The sequence below is a fragment of the Hemicordylus capensis genome, chromosome 6, assembly GCF_027244095.1.
Source record: "Hemicordylus capensis ecotype Gifberg chromosome 6, rHemCap1.1.pri, whole genome shotgun sequence".
Taxonomy (NCBI): Eukaryota; Metazoa; Chordata; class Lepidosauria; order Squamata; family Cordylidae; genus Hemicordylus; species Hemicordylus capensis.
The window spans coordinates 141,975,762-141,991,389 of NC_069662.1; the positions used below are offsets into that span (position 1 = coordinate 141,975,762).

The following is a 15,628-nucleotide window of genomic DNA, read 5'->3' on the forward strand; positions in this document are numbered from 1 at the left end:
CGGTTCACACAGGTATGCAAACTGGGCTGGGCTTCCTTAGCCCGGTTTTGCACACGTGTGTGAATAGCCTCAAAGAATTGCAAAGGTGCATGTTTTCTGCCACCTGCATAACAACTGTACCTGACATGGGATGTCCTATAAAAGAAGCACTGTTTTCAGGAAAGGCAAGAGATGGAGAAGCCACCAGATAAATTAGCTAGAAAGACTTGGCAGAATATATTAGCTGAAGCGGCTTTTGAAACGTGGATCTGGTTGGGAGTCCAGGATTCAAGTGCCACCTCAGCCACAGATTCAATGGTAGGCTTAGCCAAGTCACCATCTCCTAGCCTCCATTCTTCATCCACAAAATGGATATACATCACAGAATTGTGGGTGGGTAGGCTGGCTGGTTTAAACAATCATTTGAATCTAGGTTTAATGTGGGTTAACGGCATTAGGGTGATAGTGTGAACTCATGTCAAGGTGGTTTATGGCCTGAGATGAATCTGAGATTCCCACTCTGGTGTAGCCTTACAAAATCACACTAATGTTGGTAACATTAAACTTAGATTTGAACAACTGTGTGAACTAGGCCGATATATGTACTGAGCCCTTTCTCACGAGCTGCGAGAAAGGGAGAAAGGGCTAGCACGAAGAAGCCTTAAAGAGCTCTCCTCTCTGCAGATGACCGAGGGCTCCCCCTTTGGCAGGCAGATCACCCACCCAGATGACTACCAGCTGCTGCCAGTAACTCAGAGGGCTGGGGTGCTGGGACGTGTCGCCCCGCCCCCGGAGCTCCCATAATGCACCGTGCGAGTGCATCCTCTCCCCTCCCCAAAGCTGCCCGGAATTCCTGCAGTCTGCTAGCCATGGTTGCAAGCAGTTAGGAGAGGTCAGAAGCCTTGCTCCTAACCTCATTTTAGAGGGTGGTTGTGGAGGTGGGTTTGCCGCCAAGGCACTGCCGGGATCGGGACCGATCCTGGCAGTATGTATGTGCAGGTAAAACTGGGCTGGGCTTCCTTAGCCTGGTTTTGCCTGCGTGTTTGAATAGCTTCACTCTGTGTGTGTGTGTGTGTGTGTGTGTGTGTGTGTGTGTGTATAAAGGCAAGCAAGAAAAGTATTAGAAAATACCATGTGCAGCAAAAGCACTGCAGAAATTATTATTATTAGAGTTCTGAGTAGAAAGCAGCAATCAAATCTAGATTGGTTCCATCTGCATACTACAGTTCATAAAAAGAGTCCCCACCTCTGTCCCGCCCTGGGTCCAATGGGTGGGAGACACTTACATTGAGATCTCTGAAGTACTCATTGTAGTCTAAGGCATAGCCCACCACAAATAAATTCGGAATTTCAAATCCATAATCTGCACCGGAGAAATAAAACGGTAGATTGTTACAAATACAAACAGTAGAGCTTTCTTTTTGTGATAGTTCACTGACCTGGAAAATATATACAATAGCCAAATCCCAGTGATTGCTAGTTTGGGGCTCTTATATTAGATGGGAACAATTCATTACATCTGAAGCAGGGCAACCAGTCTCTTAAATCAGGGTTGTCGAGACGTGCTCAATTAGGTCATATAAACGGCCCACAATTCTTTCCAAAATGAATCTTGCTGGTCTTTTGAGAGATTGAGGGGAAGAAAATATAGACCTTGCTCGCGGCAACTCTTATCCACACACAAAGATATTAAGCCTATTCTCATGAGCAGCCCAGCTTGGGTTGAGCTGCTCGTGTGCAGCACTGAGATCGACCCTGATCCCAGCGCTGTCCCAGCAGCAAGTCCCAGTTTGAAGACCAATACCCTCTACTTGGGGGCCCTGATCGTGTGTGTGCTCAGGCTGCATGCCGGCCAAGTGCACAAGAGCCAGACGCCTATACGAGCCCCTGGTGGCGCAGTGGTAAAACTGTCGCCCTGTAACCAGAAGGTTACAGGTTCGATCCTGACCAGGGGCTCAAGGTTGACTCAGCCTTCCATCCTTCCGAGGTCGGTAAAATGAGTACCCAGAATGTTGGGGGCAATATACTAAATCATTGTAAACCGCTTAGAGAGCTTCGGCTATAGAGCGGTATATAAATGTGCTATTGCTATTGCTATTGCTATAGCTCCCGACTCACAGGGGAATCCCCCAATGCACTGTGCTTGTTGCGCAGAGCTCTATAGGATTCCTGAAGGCCGGAACTCGTTTTCCTGGCCTTCAGTGATCCACGCTGCCGGGAGCAGCGTGGATTGTGTGGGTGTGCGGTGCTGCGTCGAAGAAAACAGCAACCATCGTCTGGGGAATTGTAGATTCAACCCTGCCCCCCTCCCGCCCCCCTCTGGCCACCAGGGATTCTGATTGCGAGAATAGCCTTATTGTCTTGTCTTGGGTGAATTTAACCTTCTAATGACTTTTCTGGCAGCTCCTGGCCACAAAACTTAGAAGCAACGTTTTGTAGTTAATGTTAGGAACATCCTTCAAAGCGCAAAAAACTGTATGCATTTAAACTGATTTGAAACCGGCACAACTGTTTATGGCTTAATCCAAAGCAATCTTGAGAACTGTAGTTTTGTGGGAATTTCTTGGTTAAAAATCCCGAGCACATACACAGAACTACAATTCCCAGTTCACGGGTCGAGATCTTGGACAGTTAAAACAGTTTTGAAGCTGGCTGAAAGTTGTAGCAGGTACATTCCTTCATTTGCTGCAAATACAGGGGCGACTCTTTTATAAGGCGAGGTGAGGCAGTCGCCTCAGGTGTGGGGTTATTGGGGCAGCTTCTCTCTGCTGCCACTGGAGCAGCTCTTTAGGACTGATCTGACCAGGAGGCTCTACACACGATCAAGGTGTAGAGCCTCAAGGGGTCTGGCGGGGAGAGCGGGCTTAGCTTGCTCTCCGTGCACACGAGCCATCGCTCGTGGCTGGGCAGCCGGATCAGCTGCCCAGACGAGCGGTGGCTTTGGCCGTGGCTTGCTGGGGAGCTCCAGGGGAAAGGGAGTGCCACCTTGCAGTGCCCCAGCCCCCAGAAGGCACCACATGAGGGTGCAATGCCTTCCTGGGGTCCCCCCCCCAACTCAAGTGTGTCAGCTGCGGCTCCTTGCAGCCGCGGCTGACACAGGATCAGAGAAACAAGGTTAAGAGAGCGTTCGCTCTGTTAACCTCGTTTAGCAGGAGGGCTTTTTAGGCGGACTAGCCGCCGTGGTTTAGGCGGCTAGCCACCCGCGAGCCCAGTTTTAGGTGGGTTAGCTGCCCACGAACCCAGTGGTTCTGACGATCACTAGAAACCAGGCTGGGCTCCCTTAGCTTGGTTTCTAGTGATCATGGGAATAGCTTCCTAATCTTGCAAGAAGCTTGAGGAGGGAAGAGGAGGCAGCCAGCAGCCTTCCCTCCCTCTCGTCTCCTGGACCACATGCAACGGTCAGTTTTGAAAGAGCACTGGTCCCCCCCAGGGATGAGGGACATGGCAGCATTTGACGGGTCTTGGGTGCCACAATACCTTAGGCTGCCCCTGATCAAATACATCACTCGTACATGCTGTTAATGCAATAGGGACAGGGGAAAGCATTGTAAAACTGACTCTCTCTCCTGAGCAGATGGTCACTTTCATTCAAGTGTTCAACAACCACCCTTAGCATCACTTTTGAAAACACCCCAACAGCAGGCTGAATTACGTCTTGCCTACTTAGCAAAAGCAGGATGAGGGGATGCTTTAGCTACTAGTAGCAGAAAATCCACATGGGAGCACTTACAGTCAGGTCTGTACCCATCAGTCTGAGATGTTCTTTTCACCAGCAAACTGTCATTAAATAATGAACAACATGTTTTAATGATTAAAATACCTGGACTTGTTGAATACTTTGGCTTGTTTAAATTCACTGTCCCCCGTTCCCCCCCACCCCCATTCTCCAATGGCTTCGGCGGCAGCACAATTTGTGACCCATAATTCTGAACACAATTTAGAAGCTATAAATTTTCATTTGTTTTTTCAAGCACACAAAATTTGGATTGTAAACTGCCCTGAGATTTTATATAGGGCAGTATATAAACAAATGAACAAATAAAGTTTATGGAATTCACTGCCACAAGATGAGGTCATGGTCTCCATCTTATGTGTAAGTTTGAATTTGTTCATTCACACAATCACAGCAATCCTGAGTAAAGAGTTAACCAGGATTGCTGAGCCCCATGGAGAAGGTTCTGATAGTGCAGATTTCCCGGGCAATCCTGGTCAAATCATTGTGCTTAAACCACATTTATCCAGGATAGATAACTAAACACAGGAACATAGGAAACTGCCATATACTGAGTCAGACCATTGGTCTATCTAGCTCAGTATTATCTTCACAGACTGGCAGCAGCTTCTCCAAGGTTGCAGGCAGGAGTCTCTCTCAGCCCTGTTTTGGAGAAGCCAGGGAGGGAACTTGAAACCTTATGCTGTTCCTAGAGCGGCTTCATCCCATGAGGGGAATACCTTACAGTACTCACACATCAAGTCTCCCATTCAGATGCAACCAGGGCAGACCCTACTTAGCTATGGGGACAAGTCATGCTTGCTACCACAAGGCCAACTCTCCTCTCTGTAGGAGAAGCTCTGTAGGGCTCAGCAATCTTTGTAACTCTATAACCAGGATCACTCTGATTGTGAGAATGCAGCCATAATAAACAGCATAGCGATCAAAACCAATCAGTAGACAATAACATTTTAAAAGTAGCATAATATAATCCAAAGCAAACAGAGAAGCAGCAGGAAAAAACAACCCCCCCAAAACCCCCCCCAACGAACAAAACACCACCCAAAAGCTCAGTGGCTAGCATCCAGGCTAAATGCTCCATCAGTGTAACTAAGGTGCGTGCTGCTTGCAAAAAGATCTCTTCAACTTGTGCAAGGATCCCTTGTGTGAGCATAATGCACTTTCCATTGGCAGGAGTGGTGGTGCTGATCGAGCATTAGTTTTCAGGCCACCAAGTAGCCAAGTAGCTGTTGAAACAGCCAGCTTAAGAGTCGTTTGCTCCCACACAACCAAAAATTGGGAGCGGACACAGGTCCCAAACCTTGGTAGGACACTTGTCCTACCCAGTTTTTGTTTGGGTGAATGACCTCACTTTTTGTTAGACACTAGCCCTATTCCAACATCATGTTGTACCCGAGTTATATAGGAACATAGGAAGCTGCCATATACTGAGTCATCTTGCTCAGAAGCTGCCATATACATAGGTCTATCTTGCTCAGTATTGTCTACACAGATTGGCAGCAGCTTCTCCAAGGTTGCAGGCAGGAATCTCTCTCAGCCCTATCTTGGAGAAGACAGAGAGAGAACTTGAAACCTAGATGCTCTTCCCAGAACAGCTCCATCCCCTAAGGGGAATATCTTGCAGTGCTCACACATCAAGTCTCTCTTTCATATGCAACCAGGGCAGACCCTGCTTAGCTAAGGGGACATGCTTACTACCACAAGACCAGTTCTCCTCTTCCTGTTCTGGAGTCTGTACACATATACAGGTTGTTGTGTGAATGACTGTACCTGCGCTCATTTTAAAAGTGAACCTGGCTATAGGCCCATCGACAGACGGGAAGTGTACTGCTATACCCGAGTTCAACACTGCATGTGAATAACTGCACCTGCATAGAGATCTGAACCTGTGTACACTGTGCACAGACTTTATGAGTGTTGAACATAATGTGAATAGGAATAATAGGAAGGTGCTTTATTCTTAGAGCAAAGGACCAACTAGCCCATTGCTGTCAAGTTTCTGAGCTCAGATAGCTGTAACTCTACAATCACGCTGTGAGCTCTCCCAATAACTTGCTTACCTTGCCACCTTAACCATTTTCGGCTTGTATCCTTCAATCGTATTGAGGAGAGCTCTCATTGTCCTTCCGGTCCCAACAATGTCCTTTGCCAAGCAGGAATATAAAAGAAGAAGAAAGTCCGCCAAGAACAGAAAAGCTCTACAATTAGTATCATTCTATTATTCTAACTTCTGTGGAAGCTGACTTCTTTCATCCCTTTCTCATTGTCAGTAAAGTGTTACAGCTACTGTACCAAAGCTTAGAGGAGAGGTTATGTTCTTTGAAGGCAATACTTCCTGCACTTGGAATTAATTCAACTAAAGAAAGAAAGGACAAGAAAAGAAAAAGAAGCATAACAGCGAGGTCTGCCTGCCAATACACAGGCTCTAGTCAGGCTTTTGCCAACTTCACAGGATTTTGTTGTTGCAAGTTTGCACCTATCTACACAAAGAGAGAAAGGGGTACAGCTGATCCTTTGAATTGGCCCTCATGATTAGAGCTTTTAAAGCATATGCAAAAATAGCAAACTTACCTCCACAATTAACACATTCTGAAACCAAACCAAAAAAAAGGGAAACAAAGGAAATTGGTTATACAGAATATAATGGATTGGCAATAAGCAATCAGTAGAATTGTTTTCTATTTTCATCATGTTTTCTGGGGCTTTGCTCTCCTTCAGGGTCACAGAATGGGGAGGCAAAGGGAGATTTGATTCCAGAGAGCTGTAAGTAACATCTTGAGGGGCACTATGACTGTCCATCAAGGTCTGGGAGAAAGAAGAATTCTGTGTCCTAAACAGGCAGCAGTAAGAGTCTTCCTGCTTCTGCCCGGTGTCTGCAACTCTGGCCCAGTTCTTTCTTCCTTGCAATGGAAAGTGATGCATTGCTCTAGAGAAGAGGAGGAGATGCAAGGAAGTGGCCGTGCTTTCTTTCCCAGTGGTAGAGCCCACGCCTACATGCAGCAGGTCCCAGATTCATGCGAGGCAATTCCAAGGCACGGAATGGCAGAGGCCAACTGCATATTCATAGAGATGAGGGAATACATAGTCATGCCAAGATGGTACAGACTGAGCCCATTCACACAAGCATGAAAGAGGGTGGAAGGCAGGATAGCCATGGATTTGTGGTCATGTGAACCCGCAGGAATCCCTCCAACCCAACATGCTCAAATCTGGGTAAGCCAGATACCAGATCCTTTATCCTACTCTGTACTGTAGGGTGAAAAGAGAGCTCTCCTACCACAATGTTTTGGTCATCTGAGTGCTAGGGATGTGCATCAAACCAGTCTGGAGGTGCTTTATGGGCCTCCGAACCGGTTCGAATGGCGGGCAGTTTGGCTAGTTCAAAGGCGGGGGTTGGGGTTCTGCTTTAAGGGTGGCGGAGGGTGCACTTATCCCTCCCTCTGCTTCCCCCCCACTGGCGCTCCATGTTTTAAAAGTCCACCGGGGTGGCAGTGTACCTCCCTGCTGCCACCTTTACCAGAAGTAGGTGGAAGTATCTGATGTGCCTGCGTGCGTCAGACACATGTGCAGAGGGAGGGATAAGTGCACCCCCTGCCCTTAAAGCAGAATCCCCCACCTTTAAGCCTCCCCCTCCGGCCAATTCCATACACATCCCTACTGGGTGTGTTTGCCTTTGATAGCAGGTCTCAGAAAGTAGCAGCTATTTTGCCAATAGAGCACTGTGGCTGCAGAGGCTGCTAGCTTTGAATGTGCTGCTCTGCAAAGCACACTCTATGATTTTTTGCTTGCAATGCCTTCAATAGGGCTGGGCCTGCCATGTGTCCCTTCATGGCCAATCAGAGGAGAGCTGATGATGTAATGAGGGTTGTCCATCTACTGGCAGCACAATGCTTGCTGGGATAGCTCCTTCAGTCCTTGGAGGACCCAGCCCTTTATTTCAGTTATGGAGACTGCAGCTGCTTGGGTCATCTGTGTGCTGAGTTTGCAGACCCAAATGGAGGTTCTGCTCATTTGTGGCCAACAGGGTAGGAGCTCTTTCTCCCCCCCAAAACCACCCCCATACGATTGTGTGAAAGGGCTCCATTCATTTAACCATATGCAGTGGACATCCCTGCTAACTAGGCAAAGAAGTGCCCTTGAAAATGGTGGCTCTTTTATATTTAGTAGGTGGAGGGCAATTGTCCCTATCTAACCGCAGCACAGCATCCTTCTAGGGGTTATTGCGGGTGTCTTCTTTCTTCTTCTACTACTACTATATTGCTTTTCAACACAAAAGTTCTCTTTCAGCCTAACCCTAGCTCTAACCTACCTCACAGGGTTGTTGTGAGGATAAACATGATCATGTATACCACTCTTGGGACTGGGTCTCACAATCAGTGAGACCCGGTTTCTTCGGGTGAGCGAGGAGAGACCCCTAGGCGGCCGGATCGGCTGCCCACACGATTGCCGGCTCTGTGATGGAGCCGGTGGGGGCTGGGGGCCAATCGGCCCCCGCAAGCTCCAGCATGCCCTGTGCAGGCGCGCAGGGCATGCTGGCGAGACCCCTGGAGCTGGGAGGCGGCTTTTCACCTCCCCTCCAGGGGTCTCCTCATGAGTAGGCACAGCATGAAGCCACGCCGCAGCTACTCACGATTGTTAAGACCAGGTTTGCAGAGCACTCGCTCTGCAAACCTGGTTTTAGGCCAGGAGTTCTTGAGCAGGTTACCTGCTCTAGAACCACTGGGCTCACAGCCGAGCCCGATGATTCTCACGATCGGGGAAAATTGGGCTAGGCTCTCCTAGCCTTATTTCCTCTGATCGTGAGAATAGCCCCTTGGTATCTTGGAGGAACAGTGCGATATAAATGTAACAAAGTAGTTTTCATAGGAAAGAATAAGAAGCTGGTTCCCTGTCCCCCAAGGGCTTACAATCTAAAAAGAATAACAAGGTAGAAACCAGCAACAGATGCTGTGCTGGGTCTACCTTGTGTTTCTTTTTAGAATGTAAGCCTCGAGTGACTGTAAACTGCTTTGGGAATTTATTTATTTTTGGTTGAAAAATGAAATATATACCAAGGCTCTTTATCAGCATACTCTGCTTACAAAAACAGGTGTGCAAATCATATGTTGATCTGTCACTCTGGTCTGTCAATGGTGGTTGTGAGATACACCCCAATATTAGCATAAGATAAGCGCAATTTCCCCCCAAGGAGAAACTACGAATAGCAAAACCCTGAATCTCTGTGAACACCTCATGGTTAATTCTAGGCTGTGAGTAAGGTACACTGTCAGTGCCTTCCAAACCTGTCTGCACGCTAATGAAGTGACTTAACAAGGTGAAAATTGACCCAGCCTATAATTAGCTGGGAATGCTTATGTAGTGAGTCAGTTCTTGTACTGTTTACCTCCACATGCATATTAGCAAAAGTTATCTAATAAAATGTTTTAAAAGTGCCATGGTATGCTTTATGGGTGGCAGCCATACATTCAATAAAAATGGTTTCCTATCTTTCCGGAAGCCCAGAATTATTCATTTGAGGCTCCTTTGCACTTGTGAGCAACACTCAGTGAGTGACAGGCTCATTTGCAGCTGGTGTCAGTTCTTCCTTCCACTGCGTTTATAAAGTAGGTTATAAAATTTCTAGGCAGGTGCTTGGCAATACTATAATAAAATTAATAACACAGCTTGTGCTGTCAGGTTATGCAACTGTTATAGAAAGAGGTTTTATTCTCAAGTCTTAACAGGTTTTACAACAGATTATGCTGGCCTCGGAGGAAGGATTGTGGCCTGGTCCTCAACCCCACCCTGATGTCATGATAAGAGCCAACAGCTGGGATTACTTGGGCTTCCTTGCTCTCACAAGCTCTGAACTCCCAGAAACCCTTACAAAAAGAGGTTGTATTGTTGGTCAAGCTGGGCAACAGTTCTTTGACGGAGCAGGAGAAGATCTTTTCCCCCAGGATCTGCTTCCTGTTATGGGGACATCTGATTCCAACTAGTCTGATTCCTGTTCACAATCCACCTCCATTGATTTCCTGGCCTGGATTCTGGCTTGCTGTTTCCCTGGACACAACACTTGGGACCAGCTTTTGCAAACGGGCCCAGGACCTGGGCTTACCATCCCTGCCAAAATAACTAACGTCTAGTTATGTAAATGATAATTCCATGCTTTCTATGGTAAATTCCACAATTTTGAATTTTTATTTGCTTAAAGGGATGCAGTTTTGTCAATGTCATTGACTTACACCGGAGTTGAACCTATAGGTGGAATCTGTTGCCACCTCCCCCCACGTCACCTGTGCTTTCGGTATTTACACTGGGTGCCAGGGAGCCATGGCACCTAGAAACTTAATTGTGGTGTCTAGACCAGGGAATCAGAGGAAAAGTTATAACAACATTTTTATTTTTTCCAGGAGCCCTGCTTCTGTCCTGAATATTTTACTGGTGAAGAGGATAAAGAGAAATCTGTTTACCCACCCCTCTGGTAATTTTGTCAAGTGTCTTGCTCCTGAAATTTTGGGCTGGCTCCTACATCCAAAGAAAATTGGTCAAGGCCTAATGTACACAATGGATGGAAATTCAGTAGGTAAGCCCCTCTACCACTGCTCTGTTGCTAAGCTGAGAAAAGATACACCAGCTGAATGCCATTAGGCTGTTAAAGGTATAGGAGTCATGCTGGATATAAAATGGCAACACACCTGTCAAATTTCAGATTGTAAGCCCCTTGGGGCAGGGATCTGTTTTGTTGTACCTTGCAAAGCATGTTGAGTATTGATATAAAGGTAAAGTGTGCCATCAAGTCGATTTCGACTCCTGGCACCCACAGAGCCTTGTGGTTTTCTTTTGGTAGTGCTGATATACTAATATATAAATACTAATAACCTTAAACACAATAAGGAGGCCTCCATGTTTAGGCTAGAAAAAGTAAAACGTTTCTGTATTTCTCCTCTATAAGGAGAAGGAGCAGTATCCAAGAAGCAGTGGTGCTATGTCTATGGGGTGGAACTCAGGATACATATCCAGTAAAAAGGGCTGGAGCGACTGCAGTTCTTGAACAGTAGATAAGAAATGGGTAATTCTGCCACAACTGCTTCATGGATAAAACATTCCATACCTTTTTAATAAAAGAATCTGAAGCCATTCCAGTCACTCAGTATTCATTTTTTAAAATCTCCACAAACGTTTCTGTTGGAGGATTTTGGTGTGTTTTTTTTAAATTACAGAATTAAGACACCAGGTGCAAGGCATCCCGCCTCCTCATTCACAGCTCATCTTAGCACTATGGTTTTTTAAAATTTAATCAATGAAAATTAGTCAGCAGATAAATCAACACGAGTGGGATGATGTAACCAAAGCCAAAATCATGCCGGATATGGCTAGCTATATTAATCAGAAGATTTCACTGGATCATTCATTCAAAGTTTATTACGGTCTATGACCAGCACAAATTTCACTGGATCGTATCTTGCTGTTCTTCTGAAAAGTAGACCAGGGTTTTAACCAGGGTTGCCTGCCGTCACAGAAAACACGCCTGCCCCTTAAAAAGCGCCAGATCCATGAGAGAGGATGTGGCTGCTGCTCTTCCTGTCCTGATCCTTTGCAGGATCTTCCATCTATTCACCTCCTGCAGCTGCGGGAGTAAGTAGGACTTTAGTTTTGTACCAAGTGAGAAGATCAGGCAAAAGGACTGATGGATAGAGAGGCACAGCTATGGCATCCTCTTACTGCTTTGGAGCTTTCAAAGGCACAAACAGGGTCACCAAGTTAGTAGCTGGCATCCCACTTCCCACTGTTGGAAAGATCTTTCACATCTCTAATAATATTTTAGTCCTAAAAGCATCCTAACGAGTTTTCTAAATAGTGCTGGTGCTACTATTGCCTGCTTTGGTCAGATATAGCAGATCCCAGAACAAATTTTGTTTCTGTAACATTGTCATTGTGCTGCTATCTTAGGCACAGTGGAGTTCCATTTACAAGCAACAAACACGAGGTTTATCTTCTAATTCAAGAGCATATGTCCATGCAGCCTGGATTTGTAAGGAGGATTTAAACAGAAAGAATTGATTGGAATCAGAAGAGCTAGGCATTGTGACAGCTCCAAGAAGATCAGTAACCTTCATGCTGCTAATGATGAATGGAAAGCAGATGTTCAGGAGAGGGGCTGAGATCAGAGTCCTGGCTACACCTCAACTTGCTTCTCCTTTTCCAAGGAGCATCTCTTTTGGTTGTGCTTCAGAAGAACACATTGAGTCATCTCCTCATCTGCTGAAGAAAATGTAACCACGCTAATTACATCTGCCGAGGGTAGGAAGGTAGCTGTCAACTGCCTGGCAGCAACAGAGCAGAGCTGAACGTGGAAGAACGAATTTCAGCAGGAACAGATTCTCCATGATGGGAGCAGCCACTGAAACTGCCAAAAACCTCAGTTCCAGGCAACTGTTAAGAAGCACAGGGTTTCTGTGCTGCTTCATAAATCTGGAAACTCTCATGACAGCCTTCTCAGGCTTTTTTGTTCAAGTTTAGAGGGTAGCCATAGGAACAGAGGGAGCTGCCTTATCCCGGGTCAGACCATTGGTCCATCTAGCTCAGTTTTGTCTCCACTGCAGTGACTGGTAGCAGCTTTCCAGGGTAGGAGTCTCTTCCAGCCCTACCTGGAGATGCTGCCAGGGAGTGAATCTGGGGCCTTCTGCATGTAGCCCCCCAAACAAATGCAAACCAAGGCAGGCCCTGCTTAGTAAAGAGGACAATTCATGCCCACGACCACAAGACCAGCTCTCCTCCCCTTCTGGGCTGCAACACATCTGTTGTTCTTTCCCTTTCCTTACATATTGTTAAATCACCTTGTTAAAATAGGAGCCACAGAAAGCTTTACCAACTCTTGGAACATAAGGACATAGGAAGCTGCCTTATACTGAGTCAGACCATTGGTCCAACTAGCTCAGTATTGTCTACACAGACAGGCAGTGGATTCTCCAAGGCTGCAGCCGGAGTGTCTCCCTCAGCCCTATCTTGGAGATGCCAGGGAGGGAACTTGGAACCTTCTGCAGGCAAGCCCACAGGTGTTCTTCCCAGAGAAGCCCCATCCCCTAAGGGGGATATCTTCCATGTCTCCGATTCAAATGCAATCCAGGGCAGATGCTGCTCAGCAAGGGGCCAATTCATGCCCACTACCACAAGACCAGCTCTCCTCCTGACCACACATTGACCCCCCCACACACACACAAAAAAGACTTGTTTCCGGTCCCATTAAACACCAGGGTTTTCACATGAATTAAACCTCCAAAATTAGCCTTTCAAGCACAGAGGTGATATGGGCTATTAATATTGAGTTTTACACATCCCTTCCAATCCCTAATATATCTCAAAAGCTTGCTTTAAGCCTCATTTAGGGGAGAAAAAGGCTTTTCTGAAAAATATCAAGCTTTATCTAATCCTGTCAGTTGGGATTATTCAAGACATATCTAAGCACCGATGAAAATAAACACACACTGTTTATGAACGATGTTCTCTGTTTGTGACAGATTATGAAAGGTTGCTCTGTGTTTAATATTGAAGGTATTTGTAATAAAGTTGCTCATTTATGGAAGCTTTGCAAAGACATGCACAATACTATTAGAAAAGAAGACAATACATAATAGTGCATTGGTGAGAAGCTGCTAATTCATTCTTGCAAAGAAATTAGAGGGGTATTGGCCACTATCTGATCTATTTGCTTTTCCTACTATTGAACATATTAAGCAGTGTTATAATAAGGCAAACTATTGGTTCACCCAACCCACTATAGGCAATGTTACTGTCTGACCGGCAACAGCTCTTCTGAGTCTCAGGAAAGGCCCTACTTCCTAAGGCCATTTTAGTTGGAGATCCCAGGGGCTGAACACGGGGCCTTATGAATGCAAAGGATGTGCTCTGCCACTGAGCTACAGGCTGTCCACACCATGTTACTTATTGATCCTCCTCTCCCTGAAACTGGTTCTCTTTCTTTTAAAGCAGGTATGGACAACCTTAGCTCTCCAGCGGCTTTTGAACTACAACTCCCATAATTTCCAATCACAATAAATTATGGCTGGGCATGATGGGAGTAGTAGTTCAACAATAGCTGGAGAGCCAAATTTGCCCACTCCTGTTTTAAAGGTCCTTTAAAGATAACAAGGAGTCATATGTGCACCCTGCCCAGCACTGCTCAGCATTAAACAAAGGATGCCACTGAGCTAACATCACAGGAGGCTCTGCTTCTTCTTTTTCTCTAGCCTCCAATGGCAAAAGCGATTAACAGAAAAATGGCCATGCATGCAGTTTCCATAGCATGGGATTAACATAGTGCAATGCTACGGAGTCTACCTGAATGGCTAGTCTGGGAAAGGCACCGTTTATTGATTTATTTAGGACATTTGCATCCCACTCTTCCTCCAGGGAGCTCAGATGGTACATGGTACTTCGTCTCCTGTTTTAACCCTCACAACAATCCTCTGGTTGTTGTAGGTTAGGCTGAGAATGAGCGACTGGCCCAAGGTGGTGAGCTAAGGTGGGGATTTGAAATGGGGTCACTCTGGTCTTCTTAGTCCAACATTCTAGCCACTACTGGCTCAGTTTGGCATTTGTGTGCTAGCCCAGGGATGCATCCAACTAAGCAGCAAATTGCAAGATTAGACCAACTTCTGTACTGCTTGGCAAGGACATCGCCACACCCTTCCCTTCAATTCTACAACTAAGACGTCCAGATTGAGTAATTAGAATTTTGTCTGTATGTATATACACAAAACACACACACACACACACACGAGTTAATTCAGAATGTAACTGCAGTTTTGGCACACAATTGTGGGAAGGCAATTTGCTATTAACCACAGTTAATAGTTCCTTTAAAGGACCAACTAACATTTCACAAATTATTTCATATGTGCTGTTAATCCACTATGAAGCTATTCACATGCACACTGAAAACCAGGCTAAGGAAGCTCTTTCCACTTCTGGTGTGTGCGTGTACCAGCGGGAGCCGTGTGGCTCCAGTGGTGGCACAGCAGGAAGCCCACTTAGGGAGCCCACCGCTTAGCCTGGGTTTGGGGCACAAAGGGGCCCAAAATAGGGATGGGTCCGGAGGCCATTCTAAAGGCCTCCAGACTGTCTGGACCGGTTTGGACTTGGCCGGTTCAGTTCGGGTGGGGTGGGTTCCTTTAAGGGTGGGGGAGGGTTTACTTACCCCTCCCGCCGCTTCCCCCCCTCCAGCGCACGTATCCTTTGTAGTAATTGGGGCGGCAGGATACCTCCCTGCTGCCCCTTCTCCCGCTTAAGTGCAAAAGGCTTGCCGGAGCCTTTTGTGCACGCCGCGCGCGAGCTTCACGTCTCCCTGATGTATGCGCATGTCGGAGAGACGTGAAGCCTTTTGCACTTAAGCGGGAGAAGGGGCAGCAGGGAGGTATCCTGCCGCCCCAATTACTACAAAGGATACGCGCGCTGGAGGGGGGAAAGCGGTGGGAGGGGTAAGTAAACCCTCCCCCGCCCTTAAAGGAACCCACCCCACAGTGCCGGACCGCAGCTCTGCGGTTCCGTGCACACCCCTAGCCCAAAATGTGGGCTAAATGCTTGTGTGTCTGTGCTGCGTGGCTTCGTGTGGCACCTATACACAAGCAGCCACCTGGCCAGTGTTGAGAGGCTCCCCATAATGCACTGTGCACTCGCACTGTACATTATGGGTGCTCCAGGGGCCTCCTAGCCCTCAAACCTCCCTGCTACCGGCAGAAGACGACAATTGTCTGGGCGGCCACAACATGGATGGGATTGTCTGTGGGGGAGGTAAGCTTTTTGTGGCTTCCTCCCCTCGCCCCATCCAAGCCCATTCTCCAATTGTGAGAATGGGCTCCATGTTGTTTTTCCTTAAAAAACAACCACAGCTAAGACTGTTCTACTTTCTACATCCATTCTGGCTGGCTGACAGGC

At 46.8% G+C, this 15,628-nt stretch overlaps 1 protein-coding gene and 1 long non-coding RNA gene across 7 annotated transcripts in view; one reads left to right on the top strand and one right to left on the bottom strand.

Moving 5' to 3' along the window:
* Positions 1 to 15,628, bottom strand: part of PRTFDC1 (phosphoribosyl transferase domain containing 1) — a 75,130-nt gene that overhangs the window by 5,872 nt on the left and 53,630 nt on the right. For 2 of the 5 annotated variants that reach the window (XM_053262874.1, XM_053262873.1), the window contains 4 exons: positions 6,284 to 6,301; positions 5,773 to 5,855; positions 3,710 to 3,756; positions 1,266 to 1,342 (listed from right to left, as the gene is read on the bottom strand). In XM_053262874.1, the coding sequence (XP_053118849.1) occupies positions 1,266 to 1,342; positions 3,710 to 3,756; positions 5,773 to 5,855; positions 6,284 to 6,301 (225 nt within the window). Of the gene's footprint in view, positions 1 to 1,265; positions 1,343 to 3,709; positions 3,757 to 5,772; positions 5,856 to 6,283; positions 6,302 to 11,200; positions 11,322 to 15,628 lie in introns of those variants that run through there. The other 3 variants (XM_053262875.1, XR_008310032.1, XM_053262876.1) reach the window with 3 other exon arrangements.
* The window catches only part of LOC128330279 (uncharacterized), a 34,455-nt gene that overhangs the window by 4,600 nt on the left and 14,227 nt on the right, over positions 1 to 15,628 (top strand). For both annotated transcript variants that reach the window (XR_008310034.1, XR_008310033.1), the window contains exon 2: positions 10,105 to 10,277. This is a non-coding gene — a long non-coding RNA (uncharacterized LOC128330279). The remainder of the gene's footprint in view (positions 1 to 10,104; positions 10,278 to 15,628) is intronic.